Genomic DNA, 24,358 nt, shown 5'->3' with positions numbered 1-24,358 from the left:
ATATACACTCTGCTATTCTATTTCTCCCAAATTCAGTGTTTTATAAGGTTCTGTAGTTACATTGTACTTACTCAAATAAGTACTGAGTCATATTAATTCACTTCATGTACTTACTATAGAGTTTGGGTTTGGTTACATGTAGTAATGTGAATCTGTCACCTTAAAATAGTGTTAGTGTAAATCTGATGGATTCCATTTATAATGGTAAATAAATAAAAAAATATATTTTAGTTACATTTATTTCATTAAATTTTAATAATCTAAAAGGATATATAATCAGTTGAATTCATAACTTTAAAAATGTAATAATTTATTAAAATTGTGACACAAATATGGCCCTATGAAATGTTTTATTTTTTCAGAAATTCTGTGGTTGGTTTTATTTTTTCTAGATTCTTTATTTATGATTTATTACAAATTTATTGTGAAAAACACAATGGTAAGCAAATGAATGCATAAGTCTTCAAAAAATGTATTAATATTTTAAAATGTAATTAAATACAATTTTCACCAATTCCTTTCATTTTTATTGGCAAATAATGTACTGTAAAACAGTTTTTACTGTTTAAATTGAAAAAATGTTTGATTATTCCTTAATTTTTTTTAGTAAGCTGCAGAACATGACTAAAAAAATAAAACTGAAATTATATATAAATTAATGCTAAATACAAATAAAATTATATTAATTACATGACTGTATTTAGTATTTATTAATATTTTGAATGAGCTTTTTTAATATTTCAATTTTAATTTATTTTATTTATATTTAGCATTAATTTATATATATAATATAAGTTTTATTTTCAGTACTTTTAGTACTTATTTTATATCATGTAGTTGCCAGGACATTTATTTTATTTATTATTATTATTATTATTATTATTATTTTTAAATGTATATTAATTAACAAATGGGATTTTAAATTTAAGTTTTAGTTAAAAATAATAACACTGTGTGCAAACTGTGATGTCATTAATGTAATTTTTAAATTATTTAATTTATATTTAGCATTAATTTATATATAATATCAGTTTTATTTTCAGCATTTTTACTACTTTTCACTCAGAGTGTTAGTATTGTTATTTTTAACTTAAACTATTTAAAATAACTTTTGATAATTAATATAAAGCAAAATATATTTTTTTTTAACAAAAAATAAATAAATGTCCTGGCAACTACATGATATAAAATAAGTTGAAGTACTAAAAATGCTGAAAATAAATCTGATATTATATATAAATTAATACTAAATATAAATTTAAATGACATCACAGTTTTCACTCAGAGTGTTATTATTTTTTAACTAAAACAATTTAAAATCATCTTCGTTGTTTAATTTAAAGCCAAAAAAAAAAATCAGCGGAACGTGCGGATTTTCGTATTGTAATAGCAGTCTTTTAATATTCACAGTAGGGCTGGGCGATATGGCAAAAAAAAGGAAATCGCGATTTTTTATTTTTACATTTTATAATTATTTTTATTTATTTTTCAGAACGATTGACCGATTCACTATTTTTTATTTATTTCTAGTCAACTTAAAATGAACCTACAATATGATTCGGGTAATGTTCTCTTTATTAACCATCTGGTTATTCCAAGTGCACACATCTAAAATGATCGTCATGGTGTAAAATATAAAACAAATGACTGATTTGTTAGATATCTTTGCAGAAAATATGCATGAAATATGAAGGCAAATATCGTACAAACATATCTTAAACATATCCTAAATACTAAAATAAGAAAAATGCTAAATATTTCTTAGCCAAAAAGTAATAGCAATAAATAACAGCATTAATAGGCTATTATTAACAGCAAATGCTTTGTAAAAACAGAAAATAACAGCAGCTTTCAGCTTGTCACCATCATGTAAACAATATCAAACAGTCTGTAGTTCTTTACAGGTTTTTCTCTATTGTTTTTATGTTTGTCGGATGTGTTTGGCTGTTGCACTCGTGTCTTTAGCAGCGTCTCACCCATGAAACAGCGTTATAAAAACAAGGTGCTCAAGTTAGAAGAACGCGTCTAATGTCTTTGCTGTTTCCCATTCCACTACCTCAATGTTTTCAACGCAGTATCACATTCTGTGTGAACAGCCGCTTTAGACGTGATGTGTTCTGCGTTCATAGAGCGTCACACGAGAGCGGTTCATCAGGTGCGCCATCATGTGGTCGGATCATTTTCTTCTCTTAACTGTTATCATTGCTGTGTAAATGTAACGTTTGCTTACATTTTTATTCAAAACCACGATTTCTCGTGGTTGCGGCAAAACATTAAATTCGGAAAACTCGCCCAGCCCTAATTCACAGACATATCCATAGTCCATATCACGGTTTGTGTACAGCCCTAATTTTGATTTATTCAGCCAATTTTTTTTCTTAAAGTCATACCCTTGTTAGGATATGAAATGTGCTTAACAATTAATCGTCCCTTGGGGTCCAGCTGACCCAACTGGACTTTTCCTCCATTTTTTAAAAGTGTTCCCTTCATCTCAGGGCCATGAGACTCTGTGACTTTTCCTAAATAATCTATCTAAACATGCACAAAAAATCTGGGCTTGATTTGGTTGTTCTAAAGGTGTGTAAAAATTTTTGTACCGTTTAAGTCCCTCTGGGTCAGATTGACCCCACATTGAAAATGAATGGGAAAGTGTAAAAAATATTTTTTTTTCCACTTTTTTTGTCAAAAAAAATTAACTAAATCCAGTATAAATCTGAAAATTTATCCACATTTATATCAAGGTCTGGTCCTAGAGCATAAACACAAAGTAGAACGAACTTTCTATCTCATATACACACACGTACACACACACACACTCAAACACACACATGTGTGTGTGACTGCAACAGAGAGTATTTTTATTGAAATTGGCAAATAAAATCAACAAAACTGGCATAAATCTGAAAGATTTTCATACATAAATGAAGTACTAATTCTAGAGCACAAATGCAATATGGAACAAGCATGTTCACTCACACACACACACACAAACACAAACACAGGTGTCTGGAGTATTTTTTTGATTTTGGCAATGAATGGGAAAATATAAAAAATGCTTTTTTTTTCACTTTGTTTGTAAAAAAAAATCAACTAAATCCAGTATAATTCTGAAAATGTCTACATTTATATCAAGATCTGGTCCAAGAGCATAAACACAAAGTGGAACGAACTTTCTGTCTCATACACACACGCACACACACACACAAACACACACGTGTGTGACTGCAACAGAGAGCATTTTTATAGAAACTGGCAAATAAAATCAACAAAACTGGCATAAATCTGAAAAAATTCCATACATAAATGAAGGACAAATACAAGAGCACAAATGCAACATGGAACAATCATGAGAAAGAGAGGGAAAAGGGCAAATAAAAGAAAGATGAAAGGCAGCTTAACTTTTGCATAACTTCCTTATGGACCTCTATTGGATAATGTTGTCATTGCACTCTCTCTCTTTAACTATAATTCCTAAAGTTTTTCCACAAACCTACAGATGGCGGTATTCTATCCCTAACACATAGAGCAATGTCCAAAAACTATTTATATTTATTTAAGATCATCATTCAAGTGATTTTTTTCATAAAAAAATAATTTTTAATCAGCCAATTTATGACATAGTTAAGTATTTGTGCAGCAAATAGGTAAAAAACTACCAAATACCCACAAAAACACAGCATACATGTATAGTTGAGAAGCAAATAAAAAAAATGATATATAGTTTTCCATGTAAAAAAATTATATTTCCTTATGCAATCGCTCTGTAAAAGTTTGGGGTCTATCTGACCCCAAGGGACTCAAACGTAAACCCTACTTGAGGGGCGATTAAGGGTTAAACTTGTAGATTCATTATGCAATATTTATTAGAAGCCATTCTACAATCATGTGGGAAACTGATTAAAATGCTGTCGGATGTTTGACGACGTGTTTATGGAAATGCAGTCGTGTTAAACTGTGTGTTGTGTTTTTTAGGGGGCGCTGACACACGGGGACCGACGAGCCACTGAATCCAGAGACCTGAGCCAGTACAACTTTGAGAACAAAGTAAGAGTTATTTTAGTAATATTTATATACGATTATGGTGTTTTTGCCATAGAGGCCACGATAGAGAAGAGAGTCCAAAATCTCTACCGGTTGAAAAATTTCTACCGGTTAATCGTGTCTACTGGTATATCGCCCACCCCTACAGAAAACCATTAGTTTTAGCTCTAGTTAACAATAACACACTTTCACATTGGAGTCCATTTGGCTTGTTTAGTTAATTTTCTGAACCCAGAAGACACACATGAACTGCATTATGGTTCACAGTTGGGCGAAATCTTTTATATTGCAAATCTACCACAGTTCAGACCCACAAATACAGTGTGAAAAGTGGCCGGTCAGAAATCAAACGCTTGTTTGAACTGGAATTTAACCAGTTGATAAAGCCACCTCATTTAATGAAACTGTCTTTTGTCTGTCTTAGTATGGCACCAAAGCGCTGGATAAGATCACTAAAGCCATCCTCGGGCACATCGACAACAAAGTCCCTCCACCAAAGGGCTACCCAGGCGGTGACATCATGTTCTTCAGAGGTAAAGTGTGCTTCACTGATGCATTTCATGCCGGAGATTACATCTGTTCACATACCTGTAGTCTTCACACTAAAGCTATGCACTTCACAAACATACACTACCATTAAAAAGTCAGAAATTAATGCTTTTATTCAGCGAGGACTTGATCAAAAGTGACATAATGTTACAAAAGATTCTACTTCAAATAAATGCTGTTCTTTTGAGCTTTATAATCATTAAAGAATCCTGAAAAATAAAATGCATCACAGTTTCCACACAAATATGAAGCTGTTTTCAGCATTGATAATAATCATACATTTTGGCTTGTGTGTGAGTTGGGATGCAGTAAGAGACACTGTGTTCAAGCGCATGACAGTGTAATGTGTGTGTGCACTGATTTTAATATTCATTTGTGTGTATCAGAAATGAAGAAAGGCATGATCGATGTGGGAATCTTCTGCAGGGAGCCGCGTCTGGGTCTGAATACAGAGAAAGGTAAATGTAATTCAGTAACACAACAATATTGTGATTTATAATGGATGATTTACTGCTAATCTTTGTGTTTTATATGATTAATATAGCAATTGTTTCTGCATACTTATTATATTAGTGCTGTCAAATGGAGTAATCACGATTAATCTCACACACACACACACACACACACACGTACACTCTTTTTATATATAAATGGGCAAGCGTAAGGATTTGAGCGAGTTTGACAAGGGCCAGATTGTGACGGGTCAGAGCATCTCCAAAACTGCAGCTCTTGTGGGGTGTTCCCGGTCTGCAGTGGTCAGTCTCTATCAAAAGTGCTCCAAGGAAGGACCAGTGGAGAACCGGCCACAGGGTCATGAAGGAGCAGTGGAGAACCGGCCACAGGGTCATGGAGGACCAGTGGAGAACCGGCCACAGGGTCATGAAGGAGCAGTGGAGAACCGGCCACAGGGTCATGGAGGACCAGTGGAGAACCGGCCACAGGGTCATGGAGGACCAGTGGAGAACCGGCCACAGGGTCATGAAGGAGCAGTGGAGAACCGGCCACAGGGTCATGGAGGACCAGTGGAGAACCGGCCACAGGGTCATGAAGGAGCAGTGGAGAACCGGCCACAGGGTCATGGAGGACCAGTGGAGAACCGGCCACAGGGTCATGAAGGAGCAGTGGAGAACCGGCCACAGGGTCATGAAGGAGCAGTGGAGAACCGGCCACAGGGTCATGGAGGACCAGTGGAGAACCGGCCACAGGGTCATGGAGGACCAGTGGAGAACCGGCCACAGGGTCATGGAGGACCAGTGGAGAACCGGCCACAGGGTCATGAAGGAGCAGTGGAGAACCGGCCACAGGGTCATGAAGGAGCAGTGGAGAACCGGCCACAGGGTCATGGAGGACCAGTGGAGAACCGGCCACAGGGTCATGGAGGACCAGTGGAGAACCGGCCGCAGGGTCATGGAGGACCAGTGGAGAACCGGCCACAGGGTCATGAAGGAGCAGTGGAGAACCGGCCACAGGGTCATGAAGGAGCAGTGGAGAACCGGCCACAGGGTCATGGAGGACCAGTGGAGAACCGGCCACAGGGTCATGGAGGACCAGTGGAGAACCGGCCACAGGGTCATGGAGGACCAGTGGAGAACCGGCCACAGGGTCATGAAGGAGCAGTGGAGAACCGGCCACAGGGTCATGAAGGAGCAGTGGAGAACCGGCCACAGGGTCATGGAGGACCAGTGGAGAACCGGCCACAGGGTCATGGAGGACCAGTGGAGAACCGGCCACAGGGTCATGGAGGACCAGTGGAGAACCGGCCACAGGGTCATGAAGGAGCAGTGGAGAACCGGCCACAGGGTCATGAAGGACCAGTGGAGAACCGGCCACAGGGTCATGGAGGACCAGTGGAGAACCGGCCACAGGGTCATGGAGGACCAGTGGAGAACCGGCCACAGGGTCATGGAGGACCAGTGGAGAACCGGCCACAGGGTCATGGAGGACCAGTGGAGAACCGGCCACAGGGTCATGGAGGACCAGTGGAGAACCAGTGGAGAACCGGCCACAGGGTCATGGAGGACCAGTGGAGAACCAGTGGAGAACCGGCCACAGGGTCATGGAGGACCAGTGGAGAACCGGCCACAGGGTCATGAAGGACCAGTGGAGAACCGGCCACAGGGTCATGAAGGACCAGTGGAGAACCGGCCACAGGGTCATGAAGGACCAGTGGAGAACCGGCCACAGGGTCATGGAGGACCAGTGGAGAACCGGCCACAGGGTCATGGAGGACCAGTGGAGAACCAGTGGAGAACCGGCCACAGGGTCATGGAGGACCAGTGGAGAATCGGCCACAGGGTCATGAAGGACCAGTGGAGAACCGGCCACAGGGTCATGAAGGACCAGTGGAGAACCGGCCACAGGGTCATGGAGGACCAGTGGAGAACCGGCCACAGGGTCATGAAGGACCAGTGGAGAACCGGCCACAGGGTCATGAAGGACCAGTGGAGAACCGGCCACAGGGTCATGAAGGACCAGTGGAGAACCGGCCACAGGGTCATGGAGGACCAGTGGAGAACCAGTGGAGAACCGGCCACAGGGTCATGGAGGACCAGTGGAGAATCGGCCACAGGGTCATGAAGGACCAGTGGAGAACCGGCCACAGGGTCATGAAGGACCAGTGGAGAACCGGCCACAGGGTCATGGAGGACCAGTGGAGAACCGGCCACAGGGTCATGGAGGACCAGTGGAGAACCAGTGGAGAACCGGCCACAGGGTCATGGAGGACCAGTGGAGAATCGGCCACAGGGTCATGAAGGACCAGTGGAGAACCGGCCACAGGGTCATGAAGGACCAGTGGAGAACCGGCCACAGGGTCATGGAGGACCAGTGGAGAACCGGCCACAGGGTCATGAAGGACCAGTGGAGAACCGGCCACAGGGTCATGAAGGACCAGTGGAGAACCGGCCACAGGGTCATGAAGGACCAGTGGAGAACCGGCCACAGGGTCATGGAGGACCAGTGGAGAACCGGCCACAGGGTCATGAAGGACCAGTGGAGAACCGGCCACAGGGTCATGGAGGACCAGTGGAGAACCGGCCACAGGGTCATGGAGGACCAGTGGAGAACCGGCCACAGGGTCATGAAGGACCAGTGGAGAACCGGCCACAGGGTCATGGAGGACCAGTGGAGAACCGGCCACAGGGTCATGGAGGACCAGTGGAGAACCGGCCACAGGGTCATGGAGGACCAGTGGAGAACCGGCCACAGGGTCATGAAGGACCAGTGGAGAACCGGCCACAGGGTCATGGAGGACCAGTGGAGAACCGGCCACAGGGTCATGGAGGACCAGTGGAGAACCGGCCACAGGGTCATGGAGGACCAGTGGAGAACCGGCCACAGGGTCATGGAGGACCAGTGGAGAACCGGCCACAGGGTCATGAAGGACCAGTGGAGAACCGGCCACAGGGTCATGGAGGACCAGTGGAGAACCGGCCACAGGGTCATGAAGGACCAGTGGAGAACCGGCCACAGGGTCATGGGCGGCCGAGGCTCATTGATGCCCGTGGGGAGCGAAGGCTGGATCAAACAGACGAGCTACTGGAGCTCAAACTGCTCAAGAAGTTAATGCTGCCATCCATGTGGATGTTACTTTGACACGTCCCACCTACCTAAGCATTGTTGAGCCCATGTCCAGCCTTTGGAGACGGTTTTCCCTGCTGGCTGTGGCTCTTTCAGCAGATAATGCGCCGCCACAAAGCACAAATGCTTCAGGAATGGTTTGAGGAGCACAACAATGAGTTTGAGGCGTTGCCTTCAAATTCCCCAGATCACAATCCAATCGAGCATCTGTGGGATGTGCTGAACAAACAAGTCTGATCCATGGAGGCCCCACCTCGCAACTTACAGGACTTAAAGGATCTGGTGCTAACATCTTGGTGCCAGATACAGCAGCACACCTTCAGGGGTCTAGTGGAGTCCATGCCTCGACGGGTCAGCAAAAGGGGGACCAACACAATATTAGGATAATGTTATGCCAGATCTGTATATGTGTGTATATATATATATATATGAACACAAACCTTTATGTAAGATGCGATTAATTGTATTTAAATGATTTGACAGCACTAAATGGGAAATACCTTTATTTTACAGTGTCTTTTTTGCATATTACATGTAGTTACTAGAGTAATAACAGTAAATTATGCATAACTGCATGCAACTAAACCTAAACTTAACCCCAAGCCTGTAAGTACAGGTTGTTAATTGATATTAGTCAATACCTAAATGTATAATTTCACTGTAAGGCACCTTTAAAATAAAGTGTATCCCTGAGCCGATATTTGGCAATTTTGATATTATTGATGTTGGCTGATAATCAGACTGACTTATTCAAAACTAATTTACAGAGCCATGTCAGATAAAAAAAAACTGTCTATGGGTATTGTGCATTTGTTCTGGATATAACGTACTGTCAGTGGAGTTGCATCACATTTACACAAATTTTTGGTATTTAAGTAAATTACTTTTATATGCAAGTTATATGCAACCAAGTGGCTAATTGTCTCCTTTTCTTCCTGCATCCCAGACTGCACCCTCACTAAGTTTCTGAACCGTATTTTGGGTTTGGAGGTCCATCAGCAGAACTCTCTGTTCCAGTACTTCACCGATAACTTTGACTACCTGATCAACAAGGACAAAAAAGAGGGAAAATATGACATGGGAATATTGGGTGAGGAATCTTAAAATGATTCACAGTATTGATGCAGAATATTTATCTGGTATGTTTTCATAGCTGTAGATGAGCTGTATGTGTGTGTGTGTGTGTGTGAGCTTGATGTTCTCATGTCCGGTGTGTTCAGATCTCGCTCCGGGTAATGATGAGATTCACGAGGAAACGCAGGAGAAGTTTCTAACTCCAGGAAACCCTCAGGAGGGCCAGGTCATCCTATATAAGGTACATGAGGACGCATTAAATTGATCAAAAGTGACAGTAAAGACATTTATAATGTTACAAAATATTATATTTCAAATAAATGCTGTTCTTTAGAACTTTCTATTCATCAGAGAATCCTGAAAAATAAAAATATGAACTGTTTTCATTCAATATGATCCTCATATGAGAATGATTTGTGAAGGATCATGTGACACTGAAGACTGGAGTAATGATGATAAATTCAGCTTTGATCACTGGAATAAATTACACTTTACTAGATATTCACATAGAACACACTTATTTTAAATTATAATAATATTTGACAATTTTTACTGTACTTTTGATCAAATAAATGCAGTGAGCAGAAGAGACCTCTTTCAAAAACAGTACAAATGTCCTACTGACCCCAAACTTTTGAGCAGTTGTCAGTATGATAAATGTCCTGACATTGTTCCCTGGCTGTTTTCAGATCAGTGTGGATCGTGGGATGCCCTGGGAAGAGGCCTACAGTAAAGCGGAGAAACTCTCTGGAGAATATGAAGGGTTTTACCTCTCAAACAAGGTACAAGACACATACACTGATGTCTGACTCGTGCTCGATGCGCTTAAGCAGTTGTTTTCTATTGAAATCATCCAAATGTTTAGGGCTGTTCCCTGATTAGAGTAGCCTGGATGCCAGCCGAATTTAGCCCCGCCCACAATTTTTTTTGCTCTGGCAATTCGGTCTGGACTCGCTCCATAGAGGAGTAATTATGCCCGAACAGAAACTGTTCGGACCAATGAAATTGTCAGGGCGGGCTTTAGACGATGATGGACAGATGATCAACAGTAACGTTATCATCCACGTCATCGAAGGCTCTTGGGTTGAGTTTGTTCTAATCCTAAACGGAGAACTTGTTCGTATATGCGTTCACCTTCACTATTTCTCTCAGAAACGATGATCGTGTTGGTAAGTACTCTGTGTATCCTTAAATTATTTTATTACTGCCAAAGATCGTTTACACTCATCTTTTTCTTGTAACGTTACTTAATCCAGCGTGCGTGCAGACAGGGTTTCCAAGTGTTTTTGCAATGTCGCGCACAATTGCTACTCAAAACTATAGCCCAAAACAATAACTTTCCGGGGGGTTCTCCGAAAAAAAATGGCGTTTGGTTGGCAAAATATGTTATTTTGGCAAGGTTGCCTGCTAAAATTCGCATTCCTGGGTTTATATAATCACATAATTGGGGTCGCTTCAACCCGCGGACATGGAGAAAAACACAGACTTGGCAACAGGTCAGTTGAGTTCTGTTGACATTTGACAACTAACGTTACGCGTCGCTCCGTTGCTCTGATTGGTTGTGGGTCTATCCAATTGAGGTCTTTCCTGGCTCGGTTGAAACACGCCCCATAATCAAAGCTCAATGGAGCGGTACCAGACTCATATTCTGACTAGAATTGAGTATGGCCACGCCAGGCTATGATTAGAGTACTCGATTAAAAAAAATGCGTCTGTTTTACATTATAATCCTATGGAGAAAACCGTGTTTTTAAAAAAGTCATGAGCGCTTATTTAAAGGGGCTATATGCAACTTTTTCCCCCAAATAAACGTAACAATAGCCTTTTTATTTCACCATTTATGACTCAAACATCTCCTGATGAGCATACTGACACCTTGTCCGCTCACAGTGGGTGCACCTATAAGTCTGTATCCTATTTTTCCTATTTTCTGGCGGGTCGTCTTTTCCCGCGCTGTCTGCGGATGTGACGTCACCACCGCTGCGAGAGCGAGCAGAAAATGAGAGCAGTTCTGTTTTTTGGCCACAGGTGTCAGTCGCGAGTTTAAATTTCAGAAAAACGCATATAGCCCCTTTAAACGCCAACGCCGACGTCTTTTTCAAGTTGAAAAAAGTTCAACTTTTCTGATAAAAACGCCCCTACGTCAAGCACGTTTTTGACAGCTGACCAATGACAAGCGAGGAGCAAGACCTGAAAGTGGAGAAGGTGCCGGTTGTATGTATCTCTGTATGTATATTTTAGTCTACAATAAAACACAACCCTGCCTCTTCTTGTTTACATTTAAAACAATATTAAACACATTATGTGGTTCAGACAAGTTTGCATATACGATAATCATTGTAATAAAATTAAATATGACATAAAACACCACCCAGTCTCTTTTTGTTAAATGTAAGTTTAAGTATGATCAATAATAGCCATTATATAAGTATAAGTAAAAGGTATAAGAAGTTATACAAGAAATAAAACAATTCAGTCAAACATACAAAGTCAGTGCTAGTCGGCTACAACGGTAACGTAAAGTTAAATAAAAAAATTAAAAATTAATGAAACTTCACATTGCCCTCAGCCTAAACGATTTGCCAGGGAACAAATTATAGATCCATGAGACCAAAGATCGGCCGTTACATCTACACAAGACGAATTATATCTTGTGTTTTACCACCACAGGACATCAGAGCCAGCGCCAAACTAGCCGAGGAAAGGCTGCTCTCGCTGGGGTTAATGAGTGCTGAGCGCCGCTGACCCACTGGAGCTCACAACTCCACACACACCAGAGAAAATGTTCAAATACGTGCTCTCTTTATAAATAAACCACAGATTTGAGCTTTACACAACTACATTATCGCCTGAAAAGTCTTAAGTCTTTAGAAACTAAGTTTCGTCACACATTAACAGTAGATTTTTAAATTACGCAGGGTTTCTCATCAAGACATTTTGTATCCCTGCACCACACAGCACTCTTGTTGTGGCTGTTGTTAACAAATGATGCCCTCAGCTGCTATCTGGAACCAAATAGCTTCTTTGTTTTTTTTTGTTTTTTTTTTACAAAAGAGCACTCTTGTCCAGAGATGTATAGTAACGAAGTAGAACTACTTCACTACTGTACTTAAGTACTAAAAGGCAGTATCTGTACTTTACTAGAGTATTAATTTGTTCTCCTACTTCCACTTTTACTTCAGTACATATTTTCGATGAGTTTAATACTTTTACTCCGATATTTTTGTATGTGCTGCATCGTTACTCGTTACAATTATAAAAATGTTATGAATCATTCCATTCCAAACCCACATTACCGCGCATGAGAGAGAGAGAGAGAGAGTGCGCGCGAGAGTGCGAGAGAGAGAGAGCGCGCGAGAGAGCCCCGCGAGCGCGCATTCACTGTCTTTAAAACAACACGAGCGTCTTGCGCTCAAATTGCTCTATTTGTTTACATAGTTAATGTGCACTGTGAAGTAACATATACAAACAATGAACAGCTGTATTTTTATTAACTAAGATTAACAAAGATTAATAAATACAGTAACAAATGTATTGATCATGGTTAATTCATGTTAGTTATTAGTCTAATACATTAACTAATGTAATGTTAACAAATCAAACCATATTGTAAAGTGTTACAAACAAATCATTTACTCAGAACACCTCTTGAAATGAGAATATAAGTGTGCTTACCCCATTTTTTTTTTTTAGTAAGAGTGGTTATAGTAAGATTTAATCTTAATGAACTACAGTATTTTCAGGTTATTTATATGACAATATGTAGAAAAATTACCTACCAACACCGTGATTGTCCTTTAGCTTAATCATTTGAAATAATAAAAACAATATGATGTTCAAACTTTTGACTACTTTCTTTAATAACTACATAACACAATACTTGTACTTTTACTTTCAGTACTTGAGTAGTACATTTTAAAATAAACTACTTACAATACTTAAGTACAAAAAATGTTGAATACTTTAGTACTTCTACTTAAGTGTGGTGCTTAAAGAGCACTTCAACTTCTACTCAAGTCACTTTTTTGATAAGGAACTTGTACTTTTACTCAAGTATGTGTCTCTAGTACTTTATACATCTCTGCTCTTGTCATCATTTTCTTGTCAAAAAAGACGTCAAGTGTGAACGCAGCCTTAGGTCTATTTTTACTACTACAAATATGACCCGATTAATCGTCAAAATCATCTACCGATTGCTTGATTACCAGAATAAAAGGAATGTGTGTTTTTGTGTGTTCAGCTGCGCGGGAGCCAGCCGTGTGTCCTGCTTGCCGAACAGGGTCGTGGGCGGAACCTCATCCTGTATAAACCCAACATCGGTAAACAGGCTCATCCTGAGAACCTGGACAACCTCCTCCTCAGATACTACAAGGTACCACATGCACATTCACATCAGTGTGATGTTAAATCTTCTGCTGAGCTCCAGTTGCACGGCGACATCTAGTGGAAGAGAGCAGAACACACGTGTGTTTGGTCCAAATCTGAGTTCAATACCAGATGGTAGTTTAAAGTTCCCATGTTCCTCTCTCTTTAGTGTGTGATGTTGCTGTTTGAGTGTTCCTGAACTCCTGAAACGCCTCCATTGTAGTCTTGAGTTTTCTTCCGGGAACAAACACGTCACAATATTCCTCATTATAATAATTAATATGCAGAAAAAAGGGGCGGGGCCTGGTTGAGTTAGTTAGGAGTGTGTTGAAACTGGTGGTTATGGTAATGGGGCGGGACATTTCCCAAACACGCTGGAAGCGCTTGACCAATCACAACACACTGCTCCAGCCGACCAATCAGAGCACAGTGTGCTTTTCAGAAGGCAGGGCCTCATAGAGACAGGAACAAAACAGAGCGTTACTGACAATGGAGAATATGAGGAAATAATCAACATTCAAGCAGGAAAACCTGCTCTAGTAGAGCCTGAAATAAAATCAAGACTCTAGGGCATAATATGGCCTCTCAAATTTCAAGATTTAAAAAATCTCATTCACTTTCCTCTGCAGACGGTGAATACAGATGTTTGATTGGCTAGCTAGCCCTAAGATACACTATTGTAAACATATAAAAAGTTATGGATGAATTTATAATGGATAAAAACAATAAAAAATGGCATTTTGACACTTTTGATGGCATTTTTGCTACAAGTGAAATGTGTTTATCTTCCCGCACTAAAGGTGACGCCTGATGAAGCAAAGGATTTCTGGGAAACTCAATTTGTCTTCTCCTTCAGCAACTGCACCCATGCCAATTGGTGAGTGACATTATGATTGACTGTGTGTGTGTGTGTGTGTGTGTGTGTGTGTGTGAGAGAGAGCGTGAGCTATCAGTAAAGACTTTAACCCTATTGAGACATTTAGATTTTGTCAGTGCCAGAAAAAAATAATTTTTAGGTTTTTATTGCATTTTGCACATTGACATTTTTATTTTAACAGCTGTAATGTAACTGTAAACTGATTTAGTAAGTCTGTGTGCGTGTCTAAAGGACCAGATGATACAAAATGTAAATGCATAGGCAAATTTCTTCACCATTGAAAGTCCATCAGACAGATTTAGCTCTTGAAATTTCACTGTGCAGTGCTAAACGTTAATAATGTTGTGTATCTGTGTGTTCCTCGTAGGAAGGGTAAGTGTAAGATGATCGAGCAGGGGCAGGAGTGTTTTCTGGGCATGCGTCTCAGGCAGTATCACATGCTGTGTGGCGCTTTGCTGAGGGTTTGGAAACGAGTGTCTGACATAGTCTCAGACGTCACCAACTCCAGCATCCTGCAGATCGTACGACTCAAAACCAAACAGAACAGCAAACAAGTTGGTGAGTGAACATTTTGTGTTACTTGTCAATGTTTCCTAGCAAACCAATTATTGGAGTTGGAGTTTATCTAGCGGTTTCTGAACTATATTGTACTCGCTACCAGGTGACAACACAAGGACTTTTAATGAGCATCACACACACAATAACTGGAATTTAGAAATGTGAAGAAACAAATAATCTGTGAACTGTAAGACAGATATACATAGGATTTGTGCGCTCAATATCTCTTCATGCCGTGAACTTTTCAATGCACACTCCACTCGCTCTGCACTGCGCACTCTGACTCCATGTTGCTTTAAGCGCATCATTCTGCTCTGTTTTGAAGCGTTTCATATATTTTCATAGTTTTGTGCACTGAAAGATTATTAAAAAGCATATCTTGTTCTGCAAAGGGTTCAACCCGGCGCTCAGGTAGAGTTAAACAGTCCGCAATAGGTGCTCTTGGGGTAGGGAAAAATCCAATGGCAAAAAAAGGCAGGTCCCAGGCACTCATTCAAACGTAAAAGAGGAGAAGGAATTAATTTAAAAGCCTTTATTAAGTATGGCTTATGTCATATTTAAAAAACTACAAGAGCCAACATGTTTCGACCAAACAGATGGTCTTCTTCAGGGCAAAGCAGCACACAAGATGAGAATGACACAAACTTATAAGTTGAACCCCACCCATGGTCAGAAAGCATTCAATTAGCCTAATAAGGCCTAATATAATCAATTAACCCAATGAGGCAATCAGGTCTTCAAGATTGGAGAACCAACGTAATGAGCAAAGAAACAAGTATTCAAAAAAACTCTCCTTCAACGTAGGCTACCTGGATAACGAAGCGCATATCCTTTTTTTGCATATCTTGTTCTCTCGTATCTATCATATCTTTGTTGCCCCATTTCAGAGCTGCACATTACGTTTACAATAAACATCTTGTAATTTTATATTATTTGTGTAGGCCCATATAATTATCTACATTCATATATAAATATAAATCTAATAATATACATTTTTTCATAAATGTATTTTATAAGAACACAAAGTAATTTGTACCCTTTTATTAACAGATTTAGATTTTTATTATTTGCAATTTTTTTTTACTATCCACTCACCTAATTTAATACATATTTTTATTCATTTATTGTTTTCTCTAAAATGAGTGTGTACTTAGTGGATTCTGGATTGTGTTTAACAAATAAAAGTGTGACCATTAGTTCCACAAATACATACGTATAGATATTCTATAGTGATAGAAATATATGAATGATACATTTATAACCCTTTTATTTTGCCAGTTTGTTGTGATTGTTTCAGTTGTTTACTGACTTGAATAAATATTTAAAGGTGTTAGCTGTAATCTTACACTGTAAAGTGATAACTTAAAAGGGATTAAATTCATAATTATTTAAAGATCAAAGCACACAGAAAATGTATGACAGCCCTAAAACTAACAATTAATTGGCAAAAGCGCAAGCCAGCAGGATTTTACCACCTCCACCTCATTTTGAGCCAGGAAAAACCCTGTAAACAGAATATAGTTATCGTTGTTGGTGTGAACATCATGGGAAGAAAGAAGAAAATAATGATTTGTGTGTGTTACAGGTATAAAAATCCCGGAAAACTGTGTATCCCGTGTGCGCGCTGAACTGGCCCGGATGGACGAGGAGGTGAAGAAAGCACGGCGAGAGAGAGAGCGCTTCGCAAACGACCAGCGCATTCGCCAAGAGATGCTGGCCAAGATGATCAACGCCCGCAAGCTCATCGCCAACCCTCCCCACTCCCTCCAGAACCACCTTCACTACCCACGATCCCTTCTGGCACCTGGGGTGCAGCCAAAAGCCGAAGCTGTCAGCGAGGTCCTGGATCTGACCATCAGCCCCTGCCCTTCGCCGGACATCAAACCACCCGTGCCAGACCTAAACGGCGCGTCCCTGAACGGAGGGATACTGGGCGGCAGACCACGCCCATGCCCGGTTGTTCCAGAGACGTTCAACCTGGAAGATCTGATTTCGCAGGAGCAGCAGAGACATAGGCAGGTGCCTTTGAACTCGAACATGCGCATGTCATTGCCACACGCTGCTCTGAACGCCCCGCAGCAGCACGTTCACACACTAAAGCAGAATCATTCGTCGTTTGGGGTGTTGACGCAGCAGCAGAGCGGCTCACACGCGCAACCGTCCGCGCAATACAGCGCGCTTCTGTCGCAGCTGCAGCTTCAGCGAGGGGACGACAAAGCCCTCGTTCTGCGGCTTCTCAATCGAATGCAACAGCAGAGCGGCACGTCGGCGCAATCCCCGCGCTTGGCGCTACAACCGAACAGTCAGCGCATGGCGCACGCTTCAAAATCACACGCGCCGCTGTCAATTCGCCATGCGCCGCTGCGACCCCTGCAGCCACACGCCAGTCAATCCGCTCACGAAAGAGCACCCAACGCAAACAGTGACTTCAGTTTCGACGACTTGGACTTCGGTTACCCTTCGCCCGATTCGCAACTTCAGTACCCGTTCACTTCACAGCCCCTGACTCCGCCCCCTCCTGCTTATTCCTCCTCCCTCTTTGCATCGGCTCCTCCGAACTCCTCCCTCTCTGACTCTAGCTCCTCCTCCTCGCATTTCACTCCTTCCTCTTCTTCCTCCGAACAGACGCATCTGTTACCCAACGGCCACAGCAGTATGGACCCCCTGGATACTCTGGATCACATGATCCACGGAACGCCCTCGGATCACCGGCAGTCTGTCATCCAGTTTAAATCAGTGGACTGGGACGCCACCTAGTGGCTCGTACACACAGAGTCAAACAGTTTTGTTTTTCTTTTCCCAAGTCATTCTCAGTCCATAAGCTAAGAGTTGCATTCGGCTCATTGACGTTCAATGAAGACGATTTAAAACACATGGGCACTTGAAATCAGTTTGGTTTTTATTTGAAGCAATAGGGCTTTTCCACCCTCCATTTCATCACATCAGACATTGAGGTAAAAGACATATTTATTTATTGCGACGTTGGTGTATACTGTTTCCTATCTTAGGGAGTTTATCTTTTCGAATGAATGCCTTCTGTTAAATCAGTGCCTTTATCTCCTTCAGATGCAGTCTTGTGTGCGTACATATATATATATATTTCTAGACAGAGTAGTGCTATATTATTTATTTCCTCCGGTGTCTATCCTTTACCCAGAGTTCTGTGCTTCTTCGTAGGCGGCGTACGGATCCGATCGCATGATTATGAAACTGCTGTTTGACCCCATAACCCTTGTTTCTTTCTACATTTCAGTCATCCGAACACAGGGGCAGATTCGTTCACGATATCAAGGTTATAGTGATGGCGCCGCTCGCGAGCAGAATACTCGCCCGCTTTACACCGTTTGTGTAATTTCTCAGGTATATTATAGACTCGTCACTGTCCAAAACAAATGATTATTTTATCAAATATAATAGACTGCGGATGGGTCGCCGTGAGCTTTGGGAATTGGAAACCAAATTATTTATTTGCAGCTCTTATGAGTAGTCCTGTCAAATCGATTAATCGCGATTGATCGCGAATAATCGCATCTAACGTGAAAGTCGTTGTTTGTATAATATGCATGTATGCATACCTGTGAGTGTGTATGTACACACACATATTATATAAACAAACTAGGGGTGTAACGGTACACGTATTTGTACCGAATGGTTCAGTCGGCTTGTTTTAAGCGCGGAACAAACTTCAATCCGAGTTCCCACTCGAACATATTAGACGCGTGAGGAACACGATCATCTCTTCCGGAAGAATAAACATGAATTAATATCTTAAGGTATGTTGAGGATAACACTTACTGAAATGTATCATATGTCGTGTAATCGCTCAATCAGTGTTTCAACAGCGGAAAGACGTCAAACAGCTTGTAAACAATGTCCTGTAGCATTACATTTAAGTTACCTCAGGCAGTTCTTCAGTGTCCACAGCTGTTAATTCACTAGAGAAATCAACTCTATCACTAAATATATGCACAATATTGGCCTATAAATATATATTAGGGCTGGGTATTGATTCAGATGTTCCGATTCGATTTCGATTCACAAGCTCTCAAATCGATTTGATTCTCGATTCAATTTCGATTCAACTGAATGAATATAGATTTAATTCAAATAGCCTACTATATTTATAAAAAAGAACAGTGAGCATGAGTTTACAAGTGGGTAATTAAAAAGAAATGAAGAGCCACAAACCTGTATATTTATTTTAGGTAGACTTGGGTAGGCCTACATTAAAACAGAACCCATCTCTATATTTCAAATGCATACAATTATGTTAAATACAATACAATTTTGTTTTTATGGATATTTTGAGACACTTATTCTAAAACATAAAAAGGATATTGGATGATTTTCAGCAATTTTCAGTAAAGGACAAGCATTTCTTGCGATTTAGCCGACCGTCATTCAGACTCCTTTTTTGTCCTTTTTTATGGAGGCTTTTTCCTCCATAAAATGTCTTGATTATTTAATGTATGTTTAGATAAATCTGTCATGAAAATGACAGCCACTGTGTATAAATTATTATTTCAACACCGAATTGGAGAAAAAAAACCTAATTTTATAATTAGATTTTAGGGCTGGGTATTGACACAAATTTCACAATTCGATTCGATTTTCGATTCAATTCAATATGGATTATTTTGGATACGTATCAGGTATAATACATGGAACATTTTCTCAAGGAAAACTAATTTCTGAACTAATGTTGTAAACTTTAGGAGTCAGTTGATACTACATTGGCCTATAATATTGAAGGTAAAAATGTACTGATTTGTATAGGCCTACAAACACTTAAATGACACTAAATTATGTTTTTTTTTATATAATAAAGTTATATTACCTTTACAATTACATAATCATAATTCTACTCCAATCAGTTTTTTGAAATATAAACATTTAAAGGGTGGCTGTTATAAAAACTTGGCAGATTTATTAAATATTGAAGAACATTGAAAATGAATATCCTATGTAATGTGGTGCATATAATTAGCAAAATGCTCCTCTCTAGAGTTATTTTTTCTAGCTGACTAACAAGTTTATGGACACTGGATATGGTTTTACTGAGGTAACTGTGACGTTACGTGACATTGTTTACTTGTAAGCCGTTTTACTGACATCTTTCTGCGGTTGAAACACTGATTGAGCGATTCTATGTGACATGATATGGATTTTGGTGAGTTGTCCTGTATCTTTTAACACACTTTCAGAAGCTCATTCATGTTTATTTCACGCTGTTACTGCTATTAAAGGCGGAAGAGAAGATCCGTTCATGTTTGCTTCGCACTGCTGGTTCTCTTGGTATTTATGTTATGGAATTTCGTAAAAAAAAAAAAAAAATAGACTAATCGATTCTTGGGATTTAAGAATCAAGATACTGTTTTGTAAAAGTGAGAATCGATTAAAATCGAGAGATCGATATTTTTTTACCCAGCCCTATTAGATTTAGGAGTTAATGCAAAAACTGCCTTACAAGTTTACATGTTTGCACACAATGTGTTATTTGAGTGTTGATTATTATACCTAAACATGAATATCAGCTGAATCTCTGTTGTTAATCGTTAATATTATAGTACTAATGTGCAAGTAAGGGCTCCCTATATAGTTAACAGCATTATCCTTAAGAAACTTTTAGTTAATTTAATTCATTTAAGGTCAGACAAAACATTTTCAGTAAACCACTGTTTAATAAAAATAGCCATTTTTTTAAACTGCTGTACCGAACCGTGACTTCAAAACCGAGAAACGTACCGAACCGTCAGTTTAGTGTACCGTTACACCCCTAAAACAAACTCTTTGCGATTAGTTGCGATTAATCGATTTGACAGCGCTACTCGTGAGGTTGCGAAACAGCGCTGAACCACTGAGACCATCTTTATACCGAGTTAGCAATAAAAACCAAACAAATGATTATAAAAATCACACACTGCCCCACGAACAACTCGCGATTCTCTTTATATCTGTTCAGAAGTGATATTTTTGAATTGTTTCCGAAGAATATTATATTTGTTAAGAGAAAAAAAAAAACGGATTTGTTTGTGTGTATGAGGTCAATGATTTTTTTTTTTTTTTCCTTTGGTCTTGTATTCTCGTGTAGTTGGAATGAAAGCAAATGTATTGGTGTCTTTGATATTGCTGTTCGTATTATTATTATTGTTATTAATAAAACTATTATTATTGTTGCTATTTATATCCAAGGGACATTATTAGTAGAGGTAGACTTTATTATAATCACGTGTAGAAGCTCAAACACTTTTTCCAATGCCTTGTCAGGGTTTTGTTTGATTTGTCCTTCTCCCAAAATACAGAATCAAAGCCTGCAACCTGCCACCAAATCCAACTGCACTGCCCTGAGCTGCTGTCCGGCATCTGCGTGTTACTTATTCCTTCACTCGAACTTTGGGAAGTTCGGTTTTTGTTCTTTGGGTCGGGCGTTTCGTTTCCCATCGCACCAAAGTTTTCTGTGCAGTTTTCGCAGGCTCCGTACGGTCGTGCTTAATCTCAGGAAAAGTCGAGGGAAACAATGCGGATAATGACGCATGATACTGACTACTGTATTCTACAGGCCTGGCTACCGAATTCTTGACTTGAAGTATATGAGAGAAAATGCGCATTTGGGAATATTGCTCGAGTATTACTACAAGTTCTCTGCTTTTGATATGAGGTTTTTTCGTTTTTGATCATTTTTATGAGAAAGGATGCAAGCCGTTTCGACTGGATTGGTAATATGTGAACAAAAAAAACCACAATCCCGTTCCTGTGAGGCTGTGATTGGCTCTAGTTACTCGATTTAAGTGTTTTTGTGTGTACAAAAAAAACCTTACAGATGTGTTTCCCCCCCCCTTCACTGTGTTTCTTCTCCCTTTGTCCTGACAACTTGCCAGAATTTGAATACTCATCTGCTGCCCGGCGTTTTCAAAGAAATCACAAATGAACACTTTAATAATAAAAAAAACAAAACATTTAAGACTGCTACTGATTGTATGTATTGTTGTTGCTGTTGTTGATAATATTATTGTTATATTATTAATGTTTCCAGTTAGAATTCTGTTCAGCACTTTTACTTTGGGCTTCTTTGTTTTATCCCAATATTTATGAGTTTAGACGGAACTGTAAATAGTGTAAACAAATGTGCCTTTTGACTCATTCTGAACGTTTTCTACATTTAACAGAAGGAATATATTGTACTGCAATATAATTTTTAACAAACAATAAAATTTTAAGAGTTTGTTCAAATTGCTCATCTCTAACAGTGTTGTCGTCTGTATCAGCACTAGCCAAGAAATACCATGTTAATACATCAGAATATGAACATGAGTTGATCGGAAATGTCCTATTTCCCACTTCAGAAGTCGTTATTACGAGCTTGTTGCATTCAAGTGCTTTGTTGTCGGAATGAGCAAGAATCATGGAGGACACCATGTTTATTCTTGCATATTCATTGGGAAAATCTTATTAAAACCAAAATTATATTGTCACATCACATTCACTGACAACCATAAAATTGCACTATACCGAATTCTGTAATTTCGGTCAAATGCAGGCAATTTTGCTGTGTATAAAACATACAATAGCCTACGCTTCAAATGATTACTCCTGTATGTAAATATGCACTACATAGACTAAACGATCTAGCTGTTTTGGGGTAAAAACGAAAAAGATCGTATACCTGTCACAGCAGTAGTTCTCCCCGCCACCATGTTAAAAGTTTATGACGCGCCCATCTCGGGAATGTGGGTATCAAAACAATTTCCGAACTTCCCAGTGGTAAACACGACATCAGAGTGCAATTTTTATGTCGGAAACTCGTATTTACGATAATTCCGATAGCACGTGAAGGCAGCATTAAAGGTGCAATAAGCGATATCTGACAAAGCTCCACCTCCAAACTCGCACTTCCCCACTGAGTGGCCACGCCCCTTACTGCTGATTGGTTACAAAAGTGTTGAGGCGCTCAGTCTGATCCACTTTCTCAAAAATCGCTTACTTTACCTTTAATGTTGCTGTGCCACTGATCTATATAAATGACAGGTAATTTATATCTATGTGCCAGACTAAAGTATTCTGCCCCCATAATATCAAAGTATATGGTTGTACTGGTCACCCCTGAGTAGCATTAAACAGTTTGTGTAAAGATGCCACTTCAGAAGCTGCTTCTGTACAGTGTACATTTGAGTACCATGGTAATATGTAATATGAATGTTAATCATTCAGCTTCTACTATGTAGATCTACATACATGCACATCACTAGTAGCATTATTTTTAGTTTAGTATAGTTAATTAATGTTAGAGGTGCCAATAAATACTAACTTCAAATAGATTGTGTCTCGAAAATAAACAGCATAAAACCAGCTAAAATGAACCATGGTTTTATTATAGTAAAAGTGTAGTAACCATGTTATTTTGGTGGGTTGAATACCATTGTATTTTACTATACCATGGTTATATATGAGTGAACCATGTCTAATTTGTGGTTACTATGGTTTAACTACAAAAAAACATGTTTTTTTGGTTTTATTTGTAGTAAAACCGTGGTTGATTTTAGTACGGGTTATTTATTTCCCCCCTGAAATTCAGTGACCCACGGAAGGCCGCCATTTTAAATTAGCTGTCCGTACGTTTATTGTGTTCAAGATTTACAAAATCTATATAATGAGAATGTACAACATGAATCCATTTTCCAAACCGTCATTTTGTCTTACCCTGAATCATTACGGTACACTTATAATAAGTGTTTATATTGGGACTATTTCAGGGCAGACAGGTAGGAACCCCTGCGGAGGAGCACAGTCCCTGCGTGACTCGCCTCGCCATAGACATAAACGGAGAAAAGTAGCTCCGGCTGCAATGTTCTTCCGCTAGACGCATATAGTTCTGTTTATTAACCGCTAAAGCGCTAAAGTTACGGACTGCAGCTCACAAGTATGAGACGAAAAGTCAACATTATGACATAAGTCATAATTATACAATTAAAAAGTTGAAATTATGACTCTTTACGTCAATAGAGAATGTGAAGTTAAGTCACGCCGCGAATTTTACGTCATAATTTTGACCTTTTAATGTCATAATTACTTTTTAAGTCATAACTTAATTCTCCATTTCATATTTATGACCTATCATGTCATAATTTCGTCTTTTTATGTCATAATTATGATTTATAAAAGCGTGAGTTTTTCTTCAAATGCGGAACTTGGCTTTCATAATGACCTTAGTCACTCAGTAGTACTGAAAAAACATGTGCATGATTAATATCTGAATTTCTCGTGTCATATAGTTGTCTGGTGATATTTGATTATGGTTCTCCGGCAGGTGCCAGCAGC

General features: G+C 39.7%; 1 protein-coding gene across 3 annotated transcripts in view; it reads left to right on the top strand.

Annotated features, from left to right (window-relative positions):
- The window catches only part of sbno2a (strawberry notch homolog 2a), a 77,345-nt gene extending 57,040 nt beyond the window's left edge, over window positions 1–20,305 (top strand). For all 3 annotated transcript variants that reach the window (XM_079819680.1, XM_079819679.1, XM_079819678.1), the window contains 10 exons: window positions 3,973–4,044; window positions 4,466–4,574; window positions 4,977–5,048; window positions 9,116–9,259; window positions 9,390–9,484; window positions 9,933–10,025; window positions 13,484–13,615; window positions 14,409–14,485; window positions 14,853–15,043; window positions 16,629–20,305. In XM_079819680.1, the coding sequence (XP_079675806.1) occupies window positions 3,973–4,044; window positions 4,466–4,574; window positions 4,977–5,048; window positions 9,116–9,259; window positions 9,390–9,484; window positions 9,933–10,025; window positions 13,484–13,615; window positions 14,409–14,485; window positions 14,853–15,043; window positions 16,629–17,800 (2,157 nt within the window). In that variant the 3' untranslated portion in view covers window positions 17,801–20,305. The remainder of the gene's footprint in view (window positions 1–3,972; window positions 4,045–4,465; window positions 4,575–4,976; window positions 5,049–9,115; window positions 9,260–9,389; window positions 9,485–9,932; window positions 10,026–13,483; window positions 13,616–14,408; window positions 14,486–14,852; window positions 15,044–16,628) is intronic.
- The last annotated feature ends 4,053 nt before the right edge of the window (window positions 20,306–24,358 follow it).

The sequence above is a fragment of the Gobio gobio genome (genome assembly GCF_949357685.1).
Source record: "Gobio gobio genome assembly, chromosome: 6".
NCBI lineage: Eukaryota > Metazoa > Chordata > Actinopteri > Cypriniformes > Gobionidae > Gobio > Gobio gobio.
Note: the sequence above shows the minus strand (reverse complement) of the source record. Positions and strands in the feature narration are given on the sequence as shown.